Consider the following 19941-nt stretch of genomic DNA (forward strand, 5'->3'; position numbering starts at 1 on the left):
CAAAATTTGCTCATTCTCATGAAAGGAGTTGTATGAACTTTTGACTTCCTAAATATTTTTAAACCCAAGTGTGCACGCGAACGACAAGACGGCGGGAAATAATCCTGGTGGTAAAGGGTAGCCAGTGGGTGCAGCGAGCAGCTGGCAGACAGCACAGCGAAATCCTGCCATCCCACGAAATCGCGTAGAATCCATACGAAAAATTCAGCATTTATTTTAATCAACATATTTCCCTATTTTTTTTACAGTTTAAGTTAGAAATTTGTCTTTATCATGATACATGATTATGATTTCACATCGTCTACACTGGTTACCAGGAAAAGGTTCATCGCAACGAAAAGGCGTGCTTATTGTCGTTTGTTTGTGTTTCGACACCAGTAATCTATGTAATTTGAATCTTCTTGAATATCTCAAAAACAATTTTTTTTAAGGAAGGTTAATTCTGCAATTCAAAATTGGTTATTCGTAAGGTGTTGTCAGGAACCTTTTGCTGGTAGCACGAAAGACAGGAAGCCCAATACTTGCTCAAGTAAATAACCTAAGCAAAAAAATGTGTGGAACAACCTGCAACAAAATGGAATGCTTCACTACTGATATACAAGACATGTAATAAGACACGTGAAACGCATATGTCCCGCTTTTTTTCTAGACATCTTCTGTTTTCTGGTTTACTTTTTAATTCAGTATGTTTTAGAGATCCTGCGCTGCCAAATAATCTATCAACTTAACTGAAATAAATGGTAAACCAGAGAAAACAACAAATAATAAATATATAAATGTGGGTCAAATGGTGTTCCGTAATATCTACAATTTTATTAAGTTCGCCTTCCCTGTATTCCATTAGTGGCTTATTAATTCAAGTAATAAAAATGATACCACTAGCTTATTAGCCTTATTTCAACTCGAAGAGATATCACCGTTTGTTCCGCGTATATTAGACGTATTTCGTCCATCTGACCATAGTCAGACGACTTGCCGCTTTTACCGGATCCATAACACAACAAAACGCTGGGCACTAACTGTCACTTACATATTCTGGATTCCGAAACGAATAAATAGGTACATAGATTCCTCTTAATTTTGTCTTTGGCAGTAAGATAACTTTCTCGTTAATGCTATCAAGTGACATGGAAGAGGTTAATGAACACACTGACTCATCGAAAAGCTCGGTAGAAGAAGCAATTGTTAACACAGAGACTGAAACAAAAGAGTTAATTGTATTGGACCCCAATGCGATAGAAGTTGATTTCAACCATGGACGGATTGAAAAACTCGAAAATCTGGAATGTCTGACCCAAGTAGAGGGACTGTATCTCCGCTGGAATCTTATTAAAAAGATTGAGAACATTGGAATGTTAACCAGCTTGAAAGAATTGGAGCTTTATGACAATCAGATTACTGAAATTGAAAATCTTGGATCACTTGTCAATTTGGAGTAAGTTTTTGACATTTTAGGTTGCATTGAATCATTAGATTGAAGTTTTGTCTTTAGACTTCTTGATTTGTCGTTCAATCGGATCAAAACTATTAAAGGATTGGACACCTTGGTGAAGCTGAAAAAATTGTTTCTTGTATCCAATCGAATTGAGAAAAATTCAAAATCTTTGTAATCTGAAAGAATTGCAAATGCTTGAACTTGGTGACAACAAAATTAGAGTAACTATTTAAATAATTAATGTAAATTAGCCATTACCAGTTCTTCTAAATTCTTTTATTTTTCAGGTGATTGAAAATCTGGATGAGCTTATTAACTTAGAATCTTTATTTTTGGGTAAAAATAAAATAACCCAACTGAATAATTTACTAAGTCTTACAAAACTAAAGCTACTTAGCATACAAAGTAACCGTATCGTGACGATAGAAAATCTTGACAAACTAGTTAATCTAGAGGAGTTGTATTTATCCCACAATGGAATTCAGGTATTTTAACTATAGTTAACATTATGTAGTCAAACAGCTAACAATTTTCCTAAATAGGTTATCCAAAATTTGGAACACAATGTTAAACTCCAGACTTTAGACCTTGCTGGAAATAGAATCAAGCTAATACAGGGTTTAAGCACTCTATCTAATCTTGAAGAATTTTGGTTCAATGACAATTTAGTTGAAGACTGGAGTCAATTGTCAGGACTTAGTGGAGCTATCAAATTATCAACTGTTTACTTAGAACGCAATCCAATTCAGAAAGATATCAATTATCGTCGAAAAATTAAAATGGCCTTACCATCATTGTCACAGATAGACGCTGCTCTATGTCGATGATTACATGCAAATGAGTTCAATTACGAATACTACTTTTGAGGATTAAATAAAACAAGGTTTGATTTTGCATCCCATTGATTTATTTCTGTCACAGGATACATGCCAGTAGCATTTAGAATCGCAATTTGCTGAAAAACCAACGGTTTTTGCCGGATTTGTATCTATAGCATACAGTAAAGAAATAAATAGAGCTTTAAATCGAACGAATAATCATTTTACCTCTCCTCAAATTTGGTTCGGACAGCGAATCGTGCCTTCTTCCTCTTCAGGGGATCTTTGATGGAGTCTTTGTTGACCAGATTCTTGTCGAAGCTAAGGTCCACAGAATAACGGGTTGGCATCATGTGGTTGTAGTTTACAATCTAATTTAATGATTTTCAAGATATTAAACTTAAGGTCAACAAACATTCAAGTAATTCTGAAAATTGTTAAGGTTGTCCCCACCACCAGAATATATCCTAGCCCATAACTCACTTGAGTATACAAGTTAACAAGCATAGGCAATTTTCTAGCAATGGAGGTATAATACTCTCACACATCAATGACTCATTCACTGCCGATATACCTCCAGTAAAGAGGTTGAGCCAATTAAGGCCCCAACAGCGGATCTAAGGAATGTGTTTGTTTGGCAACTTTAAGAAGAAACCAATATCTTACCTTGACAAAGGCCTTGATCTTAGATCTCTTCGCTACCTTCTTTTTGCTCATTTTGTTGGTTACTTTCCTGGGATACCTGTCAACACCAGCAACAAGGGCATGTCCATAAGGTTTCTCACTGGTGCCTTCATCATAGTTCTTGACTATGATTGCCTTCCGGCCGGCAAAACGTCCACCGAGGACCAGCACAACCTTCCCTGATTTCATGATCTTCCCCATGGTGGTCTGTGAAAGAGAACAATATGATCATCCAGGCATGTCTTTCAGAAATAATTTTACTCTAGTCTAACACAAACTTGCTAACACTGGCATAAATGAAGCGTTCGAATAAAATAGTGTACGTAGGGGAAACCAGGAACACAAGAACTGTTTTGGATCGGTAAAGGTTCAACTTCACTATGGCCACACCGCTTGTTTATGGTCGTTTCAAAATTTGAAGCGATTTGTTTTCACATAATGAAACAACGGCAGTTTAAAATGTTACGGGTTGTTATAATAGCGATAGTGAGGTTCGGATTGACAAGATGTATAAAGATGGATGGATTTGATATTTACCGATGAGCGAGAGAGGTTTTGAGGCTTTCACGCACTGTCAATGGCCGACGTGCCCAACTAAAAAGAACTACCTAAGCTTAATGCTTAAGGAAAACTTAACATTTACGTGAAGCCACATTGCCAGTTTTCTTTATATCTTGCAAATTGTATTTTATGTTCGGTTATTATATATATTTATATACTTGATAGCCGGAGTCGCGTTTTAGAAGTTGAAAAACTTGAAATTAAACATTGGTTTGCTCAATTTTAATAATACTTTAACCATTCACTGCGTGCTTAAATTTTGAATAGTAAAATGAAATCGCTCCGACATCTAAACCCGGATTGTCAATATAGTCTACATCCCAAATAGATAGTAAGGGGATGTGTCGATGCTATGTTGTATTTTATCAAACATTTCATGCCATCACTGACTTTATTATTTTCCTTAAAAAATATTAACACAGATAATATACCTATCGCCTTTGGGAGGATGTGAAAAGATAATCGCCATTCACGGGGCAATGCTTCAAAGATTGGTTTTCGTAATCAGCAACACAGCAAGACCGCATCGTCCGTTCTCTTTTTCTTTTCCAACCAACTACCCTAAATATTATTAAAGTAATGAAATGTAAAACCTTACCACAAGCAATTGAAATTTACAAGGATAACCATTGAATAGAAATTCATTCTAATATATTTTATATATGAACAGGGGAAACTAAACACTGGCGGCTAGAGGAGGCTTCGTCATATGTCTGGAGTAGCTGGACAGGCTAGCAAAAAGGTTTTTCACTTCTTTCGTAAACAAAAGGGGGAAATATCTTTCATGTCAAAAGTGCTTCATGTCAATGATACTAAGTTAAATGTTGTTCCATTTCAATTACCCAATGGTTCACTTGAACTGAATTAATGTTCCGCTTAATTCAGTACGAAGGGAAATGAATTTCTGTCAGTGAAAACATTTTTTCAGGTAAAGGCGATCGCGAGTGTAACTTGCAATTTGATCAGCGCCATGGGAGCTAAGGATTCTAAGCCTCAAGTCATCAGCTACGAAGAAGCCGCCAAGCGCGGTAATTACTCATTTTGGATTAATGTTGGAGCAATCTCCATCTCTTTCACTTGTTATCAATTTATATTTCTGCAGTGAACAATGTTGAACTCAAACGACTAAAGGATACATTCGGCAAATATTCAACACCAAATGGATTACTCCAGCAAAGCATTTTTCTTTCTGAAATTATTGGTGACACAGTCCCAAACAACTTAGCAGATGTATATAAATCCAAACCTAATTTTTTAAATATAATATAATTTGTTTTGCCTTTTAAACAGCTTATTTACACCGCTTGGGGTGGAACTGCAAAGGGTATTTCTTTCAAAGATCTTCTGAGTGGATTAGTTCTTCTCACTAGGGGCACCCAGGATGAAAAGTGTAGATGTAATTTAATTTAATTTAATTTAATTTAAAATGATTTCACATAGTAAATTCTTAATATTGGTTTAACAGTCATATTTAGTCTATATGCAAAAGATATCAACAGTGTTGTGACCAAAGATAATGTTGTAAACTACACAACAAAGTATTCTGATGGATGGAATCTAGAAAACATTTCTAGTTTGTTTGATGAGGTACATATCAGTATATCATGAAATTTTCATCTAGATATTATTGTTGTTATTTGATTTTAGGCTGAGGCCGTTAATTATTCAAAATTTCGGGAATGGCTGATAACAAATCCTTGTTCTACTTCTCTAACGCAGTGGTTGTTGAGCGATCCATGTCCTATAACGCTCTCCAACGATCTCGAGACGCCAACATTTTATCAAACTTTGTCTGGTGTCACCCACTTGGATGAACAAGAGATTATTGATCTCGAGAAAAAATATTGGCAGCTTAAAAATTTATCATCGAATGGAAAGTTTGATATTGAACTCTTCCTTTCCTTTGCTTCAGCACCCATCAGTTCAAACAGCGAAGAGGACGTTTCGAAGTTCTCTATCGCCCGCGGATTATTTTCCGCGTTTGACGAAAACTGTGATGGACACCTGGACTTTAAGGAAATTGTGTGTGGAATTTCAGCCGCATGCCGGGGACCCTTAGTGGAAAGAATAAAATGTATAATGTTACTAAAAACATTTAACCCGTACCAATTAAAAATTTTTTTTTTTGTAGTTTGCTTCAAAATTTTTGACGTTGACCGCGATGGAGTTTTCAGTCATTCGGAAGTTACGCAATTGATCGAAAGCCTAAAACAACTCGCTATAGAACAATTTCCTGAGAATAGTAGTGACGCCGATTTATTGGAAATATCCGACCTTATTGCTAATGAAATGGAATCTGTTGATCTTGAATCATTTTTAATGTGGGCGGTCAAGCGAAACGCCTTAGAACATCTTCTTGATATGTTGCACCAGGTAAAAGGGAAGTTACAATGCAATCCTGCCTTGATTCTCATTTGCTCTATAAATTATTGTAGCTGTGTCATGTAGTACTCGGACTACGTCCTGCTTCGCGCACAGAAGAAGGGAAACTGATTCAGAATTGGCTAAGACGTGAAGTTAAACGGGGCTATCGAGTCGGTGAATTTTGGTACCTCATATCCAGCATTTGGTGGAAGCAGTGGTCAGATTATGTTGCTCCGAACCAGGTTAATTAATTTGTTTGTCTACTTTATTTTATTTGCAGCTCTTTTTAATATTATATTCATTATACAGGACGACTCAAGTAAAAATCCACCTAGTAACGCATCTCTTAGAAACAACCCGTCAGATTCTGGAAGTGATGTGGGCACTGTAGTTAGACCAAGGGCCATTGACAACACATGTTTGGTGTCGACTTCTACAGTAAAGGTAAATGTGTAAACTATAAGTATTCGATAAAATTAGGGCAGCTTTGATATCTTTGTTTCCAGGCAACTGTTTTAACCGGGGAAGGAGGACGTCTTCGGCGAGAATTAGAAAAAGGCAAAGATTACGAAGTAGTTCCGGAGGCAATCTGGAAAGCATTGTCAGCATGGTATGGAGGAAGCCCAGCGTTGCCGAGACAGGTAGGAGGACTAAACTTTAGTTGATTGCGTTGAGATTAAAAATATTACATTGCAATCTTCAGGCTGTCCAATTCACAGATTCCGGCCCGATTGAGTTAGAATTATATCCGTTGTTGCTTCGTCTCCTAAGACACAGTTCGACGACCAATGATAACGGACCAGCTTGGAACGGCCAATCTTGGAATAGTATTGTTGGGGGCTATGGTGCTGCAGCTCTTGGTGTGTTTGTGTTTTATTGGGAAATCCATTGCGAAAAACTAATTATTATAATGCAGCAGGCGGATACGGCTATTTTCCATCTGCTACTCAGCAGACTCCCCGTCGTTATCTAGCTTACGTTGCAGCTTTTAGTCAATTGGCCACAGTCAGCCAGACATACGAGTATCTTTGCGGAAGACTGCGCCTCAAATTCGATGATGTCCGACTTTGGCTCATGAAAGACGATGTGATTCTCACCCAATTCTAGAGTTTTGTTAACGTTTAGCCTTAATGCTAATTTATTTTACTCAATAGCATTGCTTGGTCTTGTTGGAAGACGAAAATTCTACGCTTGCCTCACTTTCATGCCGTGACAACGACCAACTTCTTATAGAAGTACGTAACAAAGATTTAACATGGCCGGAAGAAATGGTTTCTCTTTCTGGCCAGAGCGGTGACAAATATCGGCAAGGTGATACACATTTAGTTTTTTAATATTTATAAACATGTAGTTTGAACTTGCGTAATATGTTGTTTCATAAAAGCTCTGCCCAGCGAGAAAGGTGCGACCGGCTTGAACAATCTAGGCAATACATGCTTCATGAACGCTTCCTTACAATGCGTAAGTAATACGCAAGCCCTTACCCAATATTTCACCTCTAGTATGCATCTTCTGGAACTCAACAGGTAAGTCTCGTACCTTTAGATGCCTCAGCTTTTCTTTACGTTCTTTCTTATTTACGTGTTTAGAGATAACCCTCTGGGAATGAAAGGAAACATTGCCAAGGATTATGGTGATTTGATTCGCGATATTTGGAAAGGCAAATCTCGAACTATTGCCCCGCTTCGCTTAAGAGTATGTTGAATTACTAATTCAATGCCACATTTAATCTACATATTCCACAATGTAACCATACATTTCTTTATTTAATTTTTAAAACAGTGGACAATCGGAAAATACGCCCCAAGGTTTAACGGTTACCAGCAACATGATGCTCAGGAGCTTTTGGCTTTCCTTCTTGACGGTCTTCACGAAGATCTAAATCGAGTTCACGATAAGCCTTACGTTGAATTGAGTGACAGCGAAGGCCGTCCGGATGTTGTTGTAGCTCAAGAGGTTGAACGGTTTCTTATCAAATTGTAGACTTTCATTAATTCTTATCTTTCCCTGGCAGGCATGGGAGAATCACCTCCTACGAAACCGCTCGATTGTTGTGGAACTCTTCCACGGCCAATTAAAATCGAAAGTCACCTGCGGGGTGTGCCAACGTGAAAGCGTACGCTTTGATCCATTCAACTACTTGTCACTGCCTCTACCTCTAGAAAGTTACGTCCATGTCGAGGTCGTTGGTAAGCTTTACTGCACGCAATAAATAATAGATCAGTGTGAGTAGGCATGATTTTTCTTTTTTGACATAGTCCTTCGGTTGGATGGATCGTTGCCAGTCAAATATGGTCTTCGTTTACCCATGGATGCTACGTATCTCTTACTTAAAGAAAGATTAGCCTCCTTGTGCCAAATCTCTCCCGATCATCTTTTATTTGCAGAAGTGTCTGGAGCAATGATCAAGGCAATTTTCATGGTCATAAGAAATTTTTCGATTTCAATTAAACATACCTTTATGTTCTTCTTCAGACGTTTCCGGGAGTCAACAGCAAAGTTCGACCGACGTCTGGATTAGCCTTATTCGCGTACCAGGTGCTAAGCTCGACTGAAGTGATCCAACTTCTACCGGCGAATGGCGGCAACATCGGTGCTCCAGACAGTGGAGCCAAAGATGCCAATCGAAATAACAACAAAATAGGCCATCACTCCAATAATCAAATAGCAAAAGTCGTTGACAAGGGAGGGGACACCACCGCTACCACCACCAGCTCGGAGGTAAGACGACCCGTCGGTATCTGCATGAACGTGATGAGCACCGTATTCTGTAGGAAGGTACTCTCCCCTTATTATTATTATTTTCTGCTTATTGTCCTGTTTGTTCGGCCCCAGTTCTAGTCCATCTGTCTAATAGTAGGTTACGCAAGTAAATGGTTTGGGATGTGCCATCTCGACGTTTCTCCAAATTTTGTCTCTTGTTTTTACTTACCCTTTTCACGTTTTATTCTGAAGCCACATGTCACGTTAACTCTTTTCTGCCAACTTGCATACTGTAACGCCTATGGGTATTTGGCAAGTTTCTTTGGGTTTCTACGTTTTGCCGCAAACCGATGTTTTATTGTAGATTAACTTCCTTGATATATCGTATGTAATGCCTTATACAGTGGATTAGAATATTCTGTAGCTGATTTACCCAATACCTTCCTTGATGTACGTCGTGGTCAATGTACCGTGTTTTGTATGGCTTCGTGGCATTTCGTTTGTAAATTTTATTAATCGTCAATTAATTTGTTCAATTTAAACTTAGAACGGTACCTCTCCTGGACAAGAATCCCTGCCGCAAAGATCAACAGCCATCCAACAGCCAGTAACAAATGGAGGAACTAATGATGAGCGCAACGGCGATCGTTCGAGTTTGGCTAGTACCAGCAGCGGCAGTGGTGGATTAGGAAGTCCAGTTAGTTTGACGAGTAACAATAGCAGTACTCAAGAACTAAGCGTCTCTCTCGGAATGGGAGCCTCTTTTTTGGTTGTCTATCACCGGAAAATGGTTTCTTTGTTTTCTAGAACATAGCATTTCTTTCGTTTTCTAACCTTTATTGTCTTTCAGATACGACAAGATCTCTATTTCGTCTCGCCACACAAAACGCGACCTAGTCTCTTCGGTTTACCGCTATTGGTTCCCTTAGCATGGAGAACAGATGGCGTCCCATCTTCAGGAGATGAACGAAACAGAATGTTAGTTCTACAAACGACGAGCCAAGATTTGTATCGGTGTGTGTGGACGCTGGTGTCTCGGCTGGTCTCGCCTTCACCCCCTACTGACAGTGGCACACTTCCAAATCACGCCCATGACTGGTAACTATTGGTTATATTTACAATTTCATTGTATTTTGCATCTATTCATCTTATATGCAGCGATGATAGTCTGGGCTACGAGTTCCCTTTCACCCTAAAAGTTGTACAGGCCAATGGAATCCATTGTGGTATTTGTCCATGGACCAAATTCTGTAAAGGATGCCCGCTGGCTCCAACGCCTGACCCCCTACCAAATGGTAGTGAGACCAATTCATCCTATATCGAAGGCGTCCTTAATTATTGCATCGCCGTTGATTGGGAACCGACTGCTCTTCATCTCCGTTATCAGACGTCGCTTGAAAAGGTAAACTCGCTTAATCTTTCATTGTTGAAAGACTTGCTGTTAATGTCGTCAGATACATGCCCATCAGGTATTTGACGAAGATCCCAGTGTAGCCAAAGCTCTTCACCAACAAACAGAACCAGTCAGTCTAGAGCAGTGCTTGCAAGCTTTCACGCGAGAAGAGCAACTCTCAGGGGATGAAAAGTACTACTGTCCTAAATGCGCCACCCACCAGCCAGCTACCAAAAAGCTACAAATCTGGAGATTGCCCCCAATACTGGTAATTTTGAAAAGCTATAAATTATTATTATTTTTCTTGTTATTATTATGAAATCAATCGTGTGAAAGCATAAGTGAGCAACTAACTATTGTTTATCTAGATCGTTCATCTGAAACGATTCCAGTTCGTCAACCACCGTTGGATTAAGTCTCACAAGGCTGTTCAGTTTCCACATAACAATTTGGATTTCACCGAATTCTTAGCAGCAATTCCTAGCGAAACGCTAGTCCGCCATCGACAAATAGCTTCTTCTTCTTCCATGCCACCGAACGGGGTGGCAGAATCAAGCAAGGACGATTCAAATGATATTTCAACTAAACATTCCATTTCCTCGTCCGTCCCTTATTCCAACGGGCATCCACCAAATATTCGGGAAGTGATCACCGGCAACGAATCTACTCGTAAGCGTCTCGAATCCACGTCGCTTATCACTCATCCGGTCCATGATGAGGATCTTATTGATTTTCATCAACACCGGCTCCTACCAGGCTATAACAAGCTAGACATTACTTACAGCCTTTACGCTGCTGTGGTAAATAATAATTTTAATCAGCAACATTACGACTAATGAAATTTTCAAAAATTTTAGTGTCATTCGGGTATTATGGGAGGAGGCCATTACATCTCCTATGCCAAGAATCCTAACGGTAAATGGTTCTACTACAATGACTCTACGTGCAAGGTACGCTTTGATTGTGAAATAATTTCGTCTGAAGCTAATCTTGAATATTTCGGTTTTTAGGAATCCTCGGCTAATCAGATTGAAGGACAGACTGCTTATATGTTGTTTTTTGAGCGAGACGGTATTGATATGAAGGCATACCTCCCTAAATTACGTGAACCTAGTACGAGTTCGGCTGAAAGCGCCAATAGTGAATCTACATCGGGCAAAGTAGCAGTAGCAGTCAGTGGTTTAGAAGAAGAAGAAGGCAAAAAGTGCTGCATCATGTGATGCATTCTTGACGTATTCAGCCCTTATATTTCAGTTTTTAATAATGAGTTTCACCTCAAAGAGCAAAATGGTACGCTTAAGATCGCGCTCTAGTCACTCGCAAAGGTCAAACTTTCCACTAGTAAGTGATGGATAAATGCGTTCTTTTTGGTGTCGTTTCAATAATGATGGCCATTCATATAGAAATTTCTGTTTGTAGAGAGTTCAAATGTAGTTGGTTCCCATACTACTTTATTTACCTTTATAATGATCCATTGAGCGGTAGTTGTTGCTTGTTGTTTGTTTTTGTGCCTTTGTTCCCAGTGTATCAAAACGCGTGTTTACATATATTGCGGTGCAAATAACTCATGAAAAATCCCAACAGGTATGAACGTTTGATTGACACGAAAGCTTTGTTTCCTTTATATTCAAACTATTTCTCTACAGTGACACAAGCAGTTGACTTCATTCCAGTCTGTAATGCTCCATTAAGTCCATTTCAAATGTTTTGCTTTGCGGGATGTAGGTATGTTCAGACATGTCTGCAGCCCGTGTGTCCTTTTCTTGTTCTGTAAATGAATGCATGTATAATAGTTATTATGTCTGCAAAATAATCCGTGATTTTACGCGTTTCCCCCGTGCAATTTCAAATAATAATAATGCGTTTATATGCATGTACACTGATAATCTTTGTCAATCAATGTTGTGATTGCATCCTATATTTTAAAGAACTACAAAGGACATTTACCTGGGTATCCAGCCTTTGCTTTAAAGTCAATAGTTTCCGAAGCTGATATCGGCACTGGTATTATATGACCCGTTCTTTTGGAAACTCGTACTTTCTCTCCTTGCTCTGTAAACCGCCATTCTACTTTAGTCCCTTTACTACATCCGAAAAATATTATTAGTCGTAATATCACACTATCATAAACGGTGTTCTTACTCATCGGAAGGATCAACCAATGCAACCTCATTCGTGACCAAAAGAGGTGCTTCTGACTGAATTACTGTACCCGGGTAATCATCGGTCTTTCCAATCCACCTGTAATGCACGTTTAAGCCTTCAACAACAACCCAATTCCTTTCCTGAAAATAGAGAAAATGTGTAAAAAATACAGAATTAGTGACTGTTGCTTTATGATACAATTAATCAAATTTTTAATTAATTTCTTATCATTACCTCGATGATTTGGCTCACCAATCCTATCTTTCCTTTATCTTTTCCAACCAAGACTTCTACCTAATTCATACATTATACAAGGTTACAAAATATTCAACAAAAGAATAAGAAATTAATTTGATTTCTTCTGTACTCTATCTCCTCTAAAAAATGTCCATTCTTTAAGTGGCTCAACAAAAACTTTTTTCCTTCGGCTAAGATTTTGTCTCCGAAATTCTTCCGTCCATGGTCGATTCATGGTGTACCTAAAAAATAGTTAATTTGATAATTGTTATAATCAAAAGGACATCTAAAAACTAACATGTGTGCACTCGAACAAAAATGTTCTCTCAAACGTTTAAAGAAAAATGGAAAACCTTACCTAAACTTTTTCTTTTCTAGAGTTACAGGCAGATATTGTGGCAAATCTCTTGGTGCTTCCCAATAAACCTGTAATGTCAAAGAGAAATACAGTCAATCACACAAAATACTGCCAAATGTAAAAAAATTAAACAATGCATCCAGTATGAATTCAGCCTGGGGAGTTGTAAGAAATTAAGTAATTACTTGTCTCATCGCTCGTTTAATATAGGATTCAGGAAGATTAGAATAATCTGTAGAAAATTTCGCGATCTTCGAAAGCATTACGGTAAGCCTCATTCTTTAAATCAATCAAATAGTTTCCAATCAAAATGAAGAATTTTTTCTTTTTAATTTTGTTTTTCTGGGCAAGATTCACCGTGACCGGCCTTCTTTAATACACCGGGCCTAGCATCGCTTCTTGAAACAATGCAAAACGTGGTAAGTCTATGCTTTGGACTGACACCTGGTGTTTAAGCTTTTGGAGCCTGCTTTGTTTACCAGAGCTGCTTATCACTTTTGGATATCTCCGTGTGCGTCGCTTGATGACACACTTCTCTTTCTTTTGAAGGATAGGCCACCTATAAGCGCAATACCAGCTACCAGGCCTTAGGTTTCAGTTACAGAATACGGCATTCAGCCAAGTTGGTCTTGCGGCAGTCCGTAAGTATGTGATGATCAGCTGGAATTTGGAGCATGACAGCGCATGTACTGCTGTAGTGCCAGAGCTTTATTCAGTAGTAGCAAATATAAATTTTATCAATACGGTTTACATTTATTAAGTTAAAATCTTCACTACTATGTTGCTTAGGTGATTTCCAATATAGTTCATTTTTTAGAATTACCCTCCACCTGGTGAATTTTTTGTTTTTTCAATGAAAGTCTTGGGACGAGAGCTAAGTGTCAACTACTTATTTTCTGCGCTAAATTAGCGGTATATAAGGCTTCGCATTCAAGTTTAGGTTGTGGAACAGTGTGCTCTTGTAGTTTGGAAGACGTGGGCATTCGATGATGAGCGTCACTGTTCCCGCAAAGCTGAAAGACAAAGCTTAAACCGTGTTCTAGAGGAGAACGTTGTCAGGACATCAGGTTGTGTATGCCACGTCCACACGAAGTCGAGGGGTTGCAAGAATAGCAGAGGCTCCCGGGCATGCAGGTCGCGGAGGAGATGGCCATTCGCGGTGTGATACATGATCGAGTCTGTTGCGTGCTTTCGAGTGATATTGCGGATGTCCTGAGGCCGAAGGGACGACTCATCAATGGTGAAGTACTTCCAATTTCATCATGTGCTTGGTCCGTAGAAGCATAGATCTAGCGTAACAGGTTGTCGGAAGATGACACCTTTCCTTGGGTGAATACGGAAAAGCTAATAATTTTTCATTCTCGTAAACTTACAAAAAAAAATCATTTTTTTAAATTTTTGTTTTGTTTTTTGTCCTTTATAGGATTGACAGTATTTTTCTTGTGCTGATTCTAAACGTAAAAGTTTGATATATTTGTAGCTCTTTATAGGCTGCAACGAGCGTCTCAGTAGATAAAAGTAGCCTATTTACCACGACTTTATCAAGCTTCCTAGTCACCCTCGTTACATTGAGTTAAAGCTGAAATTTGAGTTAAAGCTGAAATTAGAGTTAAATAGCCCTTGTGGCCTAATGAATAAGGCACCGGCCTCCTAAGCCGGGGATTGCGAGTTCGAGTCTCGCCAGAGGTATAACGAAATGTATATATATTCATAGCAATGTGATTCCACTCGGATTACCACAGATTTGAGCAAATATTCCGTTTTTCAGCAGAAATTGTTTTCGGGAAATTATCATTTTGTTTAATGGAGTTTTTTAGTTTTTTCTTAAGTTACTTCTAAATAAAAATATTTAACGAACGTATTTTAGCAACTATGAAAGAGCTTTCCGTTGTTTAGATGGCCGTTTAGCTACAGATTTAGGTTCTTGAACTGATGCTTTCTGTCCCTTTACAGGTTTCCCTTCAGGCGGTGAGGTAGGTGGCATGGAATTCCGGGAAGCACCATGGCTCTCATGCAGGAGTTCTTCTACGAAACTCAGTGGATCGAATTCTTCCGAAAATGACTCCTGAGCAACCGAAGTCATTTTCTTTGCACTCTTCTTTTTCGCTGTTGCTGAGGTCTTCATGGTAGCTTCCGGATTAGGTACCTAAGAATTCATCATGAATCAAAATAGCCAAGAACACACATTGTAATCGACTTACATCAATGTCGCCGTTTTCCGACGATTTTGTTTTGCTTCTGTTTTCCTTCGATTTGTTTACCTTGATGTTCTTCTTTGGCGATGATTTCTTGTCCATCGCGGATGACTCGCCAAGAGGCTTTGACCCAGCTTTGAATTTTGAACGTTTCGTAGAGGTTATATCTTTCGATTTACCCTCCGTGCTGTCATCGCCAGAATATTTCAACATAATTTCTTCGACGGAAAGTGCGACATCTATTGGCTCTTCGGAAATTTTTGCTTTTTTTGACGGGCGTGAATCCGTAGACAATTTGCGTCGAGTTACTTTCGCCTTTGGCTTTTCTGTACCAGGCGTTGCCATAGAAGTGAAACATCTAGATTCAGCAAGGATTTTTTCGATAAGTGCATCAGCAGATACAGAATCTGAGGAATTCAATTCGTTTGAAGTGGGTAGCTCTTTTTTTCCGTTAGAAATGGTTTTTGTCGATTTCTTTGTTTTTGATTTTTTGCCGGTAGATTGTGTTTTCTTTGCAGGAAAATTTTCAGAGGAACACTTTGCCGTTGTATTTTCTTCGAGAGAAACAGTATCAGCAACCTTGCTTTTGACTGGTGCTTTCTTACGCGGTAGGGCTTTTGAAGCTGAAACGCGTGATTCGTTGTCAGATTCCGATATAAAATTGGGATCTCTTACTCGAGTGTGACATTTCCTCGCTGTCGATTCGATACGAGATTTTTTCGGCTTTGGCTTAGAAGGTTCCTGTGCAGAAGGTAAGAGCACTTCCGTAGTTTCAACATCAGCAACACGGTTCGTCTCACTCACAGATATTTCCTGGAGAGCAGAAACTGAATCCACTTTTTTGGCATTACCAATTTGTCGTTTCTTTTTGCGAACAGTATTAACAGTTTCTGGCATTGCTTCAACTTCTGGATTTGTAATGTCAGAATGGGTACGTGACGCTTTGCTATGTGTGGCGGGTCCTGGCGTAGGCAAACGCTTCGAACTAGAAGTTGAAGGCAAAAAACATCTTGTAATGTCCGCGATTCTTCTTGCGCACTTTCCTCCAAAACCTTCCATCCGCCTAAAATGGAAGATTTGCGGTTACTACTTTGCGTGGTATCCCTTTTACCATTTTTCGACGAAGAGCTATCCGACAAAGACTTTTCTCTGGTTTTAGTCAAAAATTTTTTTTTTGGCTGTAGTCTTCCCAATTGCGAAGAATTGGAATCGTTAGTGCTCTTTGCCTTGTGTACTAGTTTAGGCGTAGAACCAGCTATTGGCAGTGGAGCTGAAAAATGCGGATTGGGTACTTCTGTTTAGATTAGAACCGAAAGACAGCTCTGGACGGTCGGTGTTTTCTTCCAATACACACGCGTAGCTGCTTAGCTGAATACCAGATGTTGCGCTGTAATTCTGGCTAGTTCTTTTGACTAATGTTTCTTGAAGGATTTCGATTTCTTCTTCGACCACATACTCCTCTTCTTCTTGTTCCATACTGCTGGGCTTCATGGCAGTATTGGCGCAATACATGTCAACATCGAGCTTTTTTATAACTCGATTGATATTCTCGGCAATGTCATCTGTTGAGCTATTGCTACGAACGCTGAAACCTGTGACAGAATCATGTTAAACACAAAAATATATGTCATACACAATTAAATTCAATACTTACTGTCGAGTTCCATGAGAGGATAACGATCTTCGTTCCGAATAACTTCCTTCGTTTGGCTTGGCGCACCTGAAAACTGCAACAAAGGGGTAGACACACTCGAAAACGAGGAAGCTGGAGGACTCGGCGCATCGGAATCTAAAAACAAGAAAAAAATACATATATTTTGGATGCCATTGTCAAATTTATTTTTATGTGATACTTATTGAATAACTTACAGTCTTCTGATGCAAGATAAAGGGAAGAGTCAAAATATGTTTCCGATCGGCCATCTGTTTCACTCTCATCTGCTTGGTTTTCAATGCTACTGAAATCCGAATCGTCGCAACAGGAAGACGGAGCGTAATCGTCATCTGAAGGGAAATCTTCATAGGCACGATCTGAAATTTCGTCTTCGGATAACGGGTTCCACCGACCGGAATCAAAAAATACTCTCCAACGTTGTTTCGCGGCTTCAATTTTTGCCAAAAGATTCGGATTTAACTCAGGAAAATTGAAAGTATCGTCGTCTTCAGTTTCGATGGGCGAAGACCTGTTGCTGGCCGCATCCGAGTCATCCGTTTCATTTTCCGACAAATCCCAAAAAGAATCTCGGGAATCCAAAGAATCCAAAGAACAGACCGAACCACCAGCTGACAGTGCCGCACTTCTTGACGAGCGAGTCATACCGAGAAATCTCGATTGGACAGTCATCCTCATTCTCTTCTCATATCGTTTAGCCAACAGATCGTCAATTGGAAGCTCCAAAATACCGGCAGTATCTTTCATAACTCTGGCTAACGTTTTGTACTCCCCCCTTTCTTTGAGAGGTGCTGAGGTCAAGATGAAATTTGTAAACTCCTTCGCTTTTTGCTCAGTGTCAATAGCTTCAAATCTAGGAAGGGATGGAACCATTTGAGTTTGGATGCTAGGAACACGAGGCACGTCGGGTGACGATATTAATGGTACAGGTGCGATCGGTCCATTAGCTCTGAGAATTGGTTCAATTCTGGAATCAAACATGACTTTGTGATGGCTTAGCTGTTTAATGAGGGATTTCAGTAATTTGCACTCTGGATGTTCCCTTAGGGTGGCGACAAACGGATGATGATGGGATTCCAAAACGTAGCAGACAAATACTTTGTTGGAGAGAAATTCTGCGTCACCATGTGGTAAATTCAAAGGAGGCCCGGAACGTGGAAGACGGAAGCATAGCCACCACCTTTTCCTATCATTATGCCAAAGATCTACCACAGAACGCAGGCAATCGTCCGTCCCTGAAAAGATTAGTTAGCGCGTAAACAATCTTTAACAAGCGCGCACGCGAGGAAAATTATACGGGAACGTAACGAACCTTGCATACAAATCCATCTAACGATGTCAGCCATAATGCTCCATCCTTCTCGGATAACGGTCGAAGGTACGTTAAAGATGTGCACGTCCAAAAAGTAAACAATCAGCTCAAGACACTTGCTGAGACCTTCACGTTTGTGGGCCAAGGAAATGGCACCATAATCCGATCCGAAATCAAAATCCGATTCAGTGTCAGACTGACAATTAATGCCCGAATTATGAACGTGCAAATAATGTTGGCAGAGCTCCAAAACCTAATAAAAAAAGAAAATAAAATCGATACACTTTCTTTGTGAAATAATTAAACCAAAGACCTTCGCATCTCCCGAGTTTCTTTCAGCAACCAGTTCAAGAATAGAGATGATTATCCCTAGACTAGCTTTTGGCATGTGCAATTTCATTATATTTAAAGCATGAAGTGCAGGTGTGATTGCTATGGTTCCCTGGGACTCTTTCTCCACATATCTAAATAAAAAAAAAGATTAAAGTATAAAAATTTATTGGTGAAGAATATACAAATGACAAACATACTTCTGAAGAAACATTTCAGCTTCTTCTTGTAGTTTCAACCGCATCAGAACGCAGACATAAGTTTCCACAAACAGAGGCACACAGGTGTCATTAGAAAGAAGCTGATCAAAGGACTCTCTCATTACAGCAAGTGCTTCTTTGTCATCAGGTTCAATCATCAACAAATTGATAATCTAACATGGTCTTGTAGCCCATAAGTAAATCTGAAGAGGCAGCCTTAGTAACTTCAAAACCTGTGGGGTTTGATATTTGTTTACCTGCCTCAAAAACAAAAGATTAGCTACGAAATGACAAAATGATCAATTGACTTAGTACCAGTAAACTTGGATGCTTCTTCTTGTGCTTTTTCAAACATTTCTTTCTTTAAAAGAAAGACTGTATTGACCAGATATACTTCATCATGATACTGGGATTGAAAAAGCAACATCACTTTCATTGCTTCTGATAGCAAGGATAGGTTTCCTATTCCATCCTTTTCTAACAAATTTTAAATCATTTTCCAATCAAATTCTTTGCTACATAGTTGGTGTTTTTCCTGTGAGTGATGGAAATGCAAAATAATAACTTTGAACATTCAGTTAATACCATATAGCCTACCAAAAATTTCCAGATTGCAAAGAAGACATTATAATTGCAATGTTGCTCACATTTCAATAATAATAATTATTATTTTTTTAAATAGAGGTTTCTTCTGCAGACGATGCCGTGCGGTGGCGCGGGTGTTGCAGAAGTTGGGCTAATGCCCATTACCACCACCAGGTTTATATTTGATCTAGGTTGCTATGGACGGACATTTCAATTATGGCAAGACGATTTGGAAGAATTATCAAGCAATATCAGGATGCCATCAAGCGCATTGCGCAATTGCAACGTGCAGAACAAGAGTATGCTTACTATTACTGACCAACTTCCGGATGATATATTAATAACTACATTTACTTGAATTTGACATAACATTGATGAACAATGTTTGTTTAATTTTTTTATTTGTGTTAATTTGAAAATAAACGAAAACCTTTATGCTTTTCCCCTCTTATTCGCCCATATTTCAACCGTTTTCACGATGATTAGATTACTCTTACAACTCTTATTAGGGGAGAGTGGCTGCAATTGATACACTTTTTGGTTTTTTGTGTTTCTTGAAAAAAAAACTGAAAAATTTAATATAAAAATTATATAGAATTGTAGCCTATTATCTCAGCTACTAAATGATATTTTTTTTAATGAGAAAAGATTAATTATAATAGTGGTAAATTGTAAAAAACTGAGGTCGCTTCGAGTGTTTCAATTGCCATGGTAGCAGGGCAATTGAAACGGTGTGTCGACGCAATTGCAACGTGGGTTTTCCCATAAGGAAGCTTCTTTATACCCACATAAAATGAAAATCACGATATCTCAGCAGCCGCAACTGCTAGTGTGATCAAATTTTACCAATAGGTACAATGCGATTTACAGATTTTTAAAATATGCTTAAATTATATCGTAATTTAGTTTAAAATATTTAAATAATCAAATTTTAAAAAACCCATTAAGC

General features: G+C 38.8%; 6 protein-coding genes, 1 long non-coding RNA gene and 1 other non-coding gene across 10 annotated transcripts; 2 read left to right on the plus strand and 6 right to left on the minus strand.

The window, feature by feature from the left end:
• Positions 1–899: 899 nt before the first annotated feature.
• LOC116922026 (protein phosphatase 1 regulatory subunit 7) lies at positions 900–2331 on the plus strand. The gene is given in 6 exon segments (XM_032928414.2): positions 900–1059; positions 1124–1435; positions 1493–1589; positions 1591–1656; positions 1723–1920; positions 1978–2331. Coding segments are annotated over 5 exon segments (954 nt in total). The 5' UTR covers positions 900–1059; positions 1124–1127; the 3' UTR covers positions 2263–2331.
• LOC116922028 (60S ribosomal protein L27) lies at positions 2320–3632 on the minus strand. The gene is made up of 4 exons (XM_032928417.2): positions 3475–3632; positions 2920–3144; positions 2482–2624; positions 2320–2423 (listed from the first exon to the last, which is right to left on the minus strand). The coding sequence occupies exons 2-4, from the start codon at positions 3136–3138 to the stop codon at positions 2375–2377; spliced, it is 411 nt and encodes a 136-aa protein (XP_032784308.2). The 5' UTR covers positions 3139–3144; positions 3475–3632; the 3' UTR covers positions 2320–2374.
• Positions 2696–2884, minus strand: LOC116922205. Its single transcript, XR_004393928.1, has one exon. It is a non-coding gene; the product is annotated as a small nucleolar RNA SNORA53 (small nucleolar RNA).
• A 333-nt stretch (positions 3633–3965) lies between the features above and the next one.
• LOC116922019 (ubiquitin carboxyl-terminal hydrolase 32) lies at positions 3966–11912 on the plus strand. Of its 3 annotated transcripts, none has more exons than XM_045173251.1 (27): positions 3966–4074; positions 4169–4240; positions 4427–4526; positions 4601–4728; positions 4789–4894; positions 4964–5085; positions 5146–5572; positions 5630–5871; positions 5934–6104; positions 6172–6306; positions 6369–6503; positions 6566–6722; positions 6782–6948; positions 7017–7173; positions 7247–7388; positions 7452–7557; positions 7645–7818; positions 7877–8051; positions 8121–8272; positions 8338–8640; positions 9113–9355; positions 9416–9663; positions 9724–9967; positions 10035–10226; positions 10327–10758; positions 10816–10908; positions 10969–11912. In XM_045173251.1, exons 2-27 carry the CDS (start codon positions 4208–4210, stop codon positions 11176–11178), a joined length of 4794 nt encoding a protein of 1597 aa, XP_045029186.1. In that variant the 5' UTR covers positions 3966–4074; positions 4169–4207; the 3' UTR covers positions 11179–11912. The 3 variants fall into 3 exon arrangements, with proteins under 3 accessions (XP_045029186.1, XP_045029185.1, XP_045029187.1); XM_045173250.1 differs by having other exon boundaries at positions 3967–4074; positions 6779–6948; XM_045173252.1 differs by having other exon boundaries at positions 3968–4074; positions 6779–6948; positions 8338–8583.
• LOC116922031 lies at positions 8213–9114 on the minus strand. The gene is made up of 2 exons (XR_004393795.2): positions 8795–9114; positions 8213–8712 (listed from the first exon to the last, which is right to left on the minus strand). It is a non-coding gene; the product is annotated as an uncharacterized LOC116922031 (long non-coding RNA).
• LOC116922027 (probable 39S ribosomal protein L24, mitochondrial) lies at positions 11569–13310 on the minus strand. Its single transcript, XM_045173265.1, has 7 exons — positions 12884–13310; positions 12699–12766; positions 12471–12582; positions 12338–12397; positions 12101–12243; positions 11906–12042; positions 11569–11726 (listed from the first exon to the last, which is right to left on the minus strand). Exons 1-7 carry the CDS (start codon positions 12974–12976, stop codon positions 11623–11625), a joined length of 717 nt encoding a protein of 238 aa, XP_045029200.1. The 5' UTR covers positions 12977–13310; the 3' UTR covers positions 11569–11622.
• Positions 13311–14385: 1075 nt separating this feature from the next.
• On the minus strand, positions 14386–15790 carry LOC123471404. The gene is made up of 2 exons (XM_045172638.1): positions 14900–15790; positions 14386–14844 (listed from the first exon to the last, which is right to left on the minus strand). Exons 1-2 carry the CDS (start codon positions 15788–15790, stop codon positions 14569–14571), a joined length of 1167 nt encoding a protein of 388 aa, XP_045028573.1. The 3' UTR covers positions 14386–14568.
• A 123-nt stretch (positions 15791–15913) lies between these two features.
• On the minus strand, positions 15914–19136 carry LOC123466499. Its single transcript, XM_045173254.1, has 8 exons — positions 19005–19136; positions 18723–18942; positions 18408–18664; positions 18191–18341; positions 17878–18130; positions 16763–17800; positions 16548–16682; positions 15914–16485 (listed from the first exon to the last, which is right to left on the minus strand). Exons 3-8 carry the CDS (start codon positions 18563–18565, stop codon positions 16133–16135), a joined length of 2088 nt encoding a protein of 695 aa, XP_045029189.1. The 5' UTR covers positions 18566–18664; positions 18723–18942; positions 19005–19136; the 3' UTR covers positions 15914–16132.
• Between the last annotated feature and the right edge of the window lie 805 nt (positions 19137–19941).

This window comes from Daphnia magna, linkage group LG4 (genome assembly GCF_020631705.1).
Source record: "Daphnia magna isolate NIES linkage group LG4, ASM2063170v1.1, whole genome shotgun sequence".
Taxonomy (NCBI): domain Eukaryota; kingdom Metazoa; phylum Arthropoda; class Branchiopoda; order Diplostraca; family Daphniidae; genus Daphnia; species Daphnia magna.

What these genes read in the sequence shown, in the direction of transcription:
- LOC116922028 (XM_032928417.2), bottom strand. Translation starts at nt 3,138, where the DNA reads ATGGGGAAGATCATGAAATCAGGGAAGGTTGTGCTGGTCCTCGGTGGA. An exon ending in AGATCAAGGCCTTTGTCAAG is followed by an intron (nt 2,625 to 2,919) that starts GTAAGATATTGG and finishes TCATTAAATTAG; the next exon opens with ATTGTAAACTACAACCACAT. An exon ending in CGAACCAAATTTGAGGAGAG is followed by an intron (nt 2,424 to 2,481) that starts GTAAAATGATTA and finishes TGTATGCTATAG; the next exon opens with ATACAAATCCGGCAAAAACC.
- LOC116922019 (XM_045173250.1), top strand. Translation starts at nt 4,208, where the DNA reads ATGTCTGGAGTAGCTGGACAGGCTAGCAAAAAG. An exon ending in ATGTTGTTGTAGCTCAAGAG is followed by an intron (nt 7,819 to 7,876) that starts GTTGAACGGTTT and finishes TTTCCCTGGCAG; the next exon opens with GCATGGGAGAATCACCTCCT. An exon ending in ACAATGACTCTACGTGCAAG is followed by an intron (nt 10,909 to 10,968) that starts GTACGCTTTGAT and finishes TTCGGTTTTTAG; the next exon opens with GAATCCTCGGCTAATCAGAT.
- LOC116922027 (XM_045173265.1), bottom strand. Translation starts at nt 12,976, where the DNA reads ATGAGGCTTACCGTAATGCTTTCGAAGATCGCGAAATTTTCTACAGAT. An exon ending in TTAAACGAGCGATGAGACAA is followed by an intron (nt 12,767 to 12,883) that starts GTAATTACTTAA and finishes TTGACATTACAG; the next exon opens with GTTTATTGGGAAGCACCAAG. An exon ending in TTGGTTGATCCTTCCGATGA is followed by an intron (nt 12,043 to 12,100) that starts GTAAGAACACCG and finishes TTTCGGATGTAG; the next exon opens with TAAAGGGACTAAAGTAGAAT.
- LOC123471404 (XM_045172638.1), bottom strand. Translation starts at nt 15,790, where the DNA reads ATGCCAGAAACTGTTAATACTGTTCGCAAAAAGAAACGACAAATTGGT. An exon ending in CGGAAAACGGCGACATTGAT is followed by an intron (nt 14,845 to 14,899) that starts GTAAGTCGATTA and finishes ATGAATTCTTAG; the next exon opens with GTACCTAATCCGGAAGCTAC.
- LOC123466499 (XM_045173254.1), bottom strand. Translation starts at nt 18,565, where the DNA reads ATGATTGAACCTGATGACAAAGAAGCACTTGCTGTAATGAGAGAGTCC. An exon ending in GAAACTCGGGAGATGCGAAG is followed by an intron (nt 18,131 to 18,190) that starts GTCTTTGGTTTA and finishes TTTTTTTATTAG; the next exon opens with GTTTTGGAGCTCTGCCAACA. An exon ending in TTATCTTGCATCAGAAGACT is followed by an intron (nt 16,683 to 16,762) that starts GTAAGTTATTCA and finishes TCTTGTTTTTAG; the next exon opens with ATTCCGATGCGCCGAGTCCT.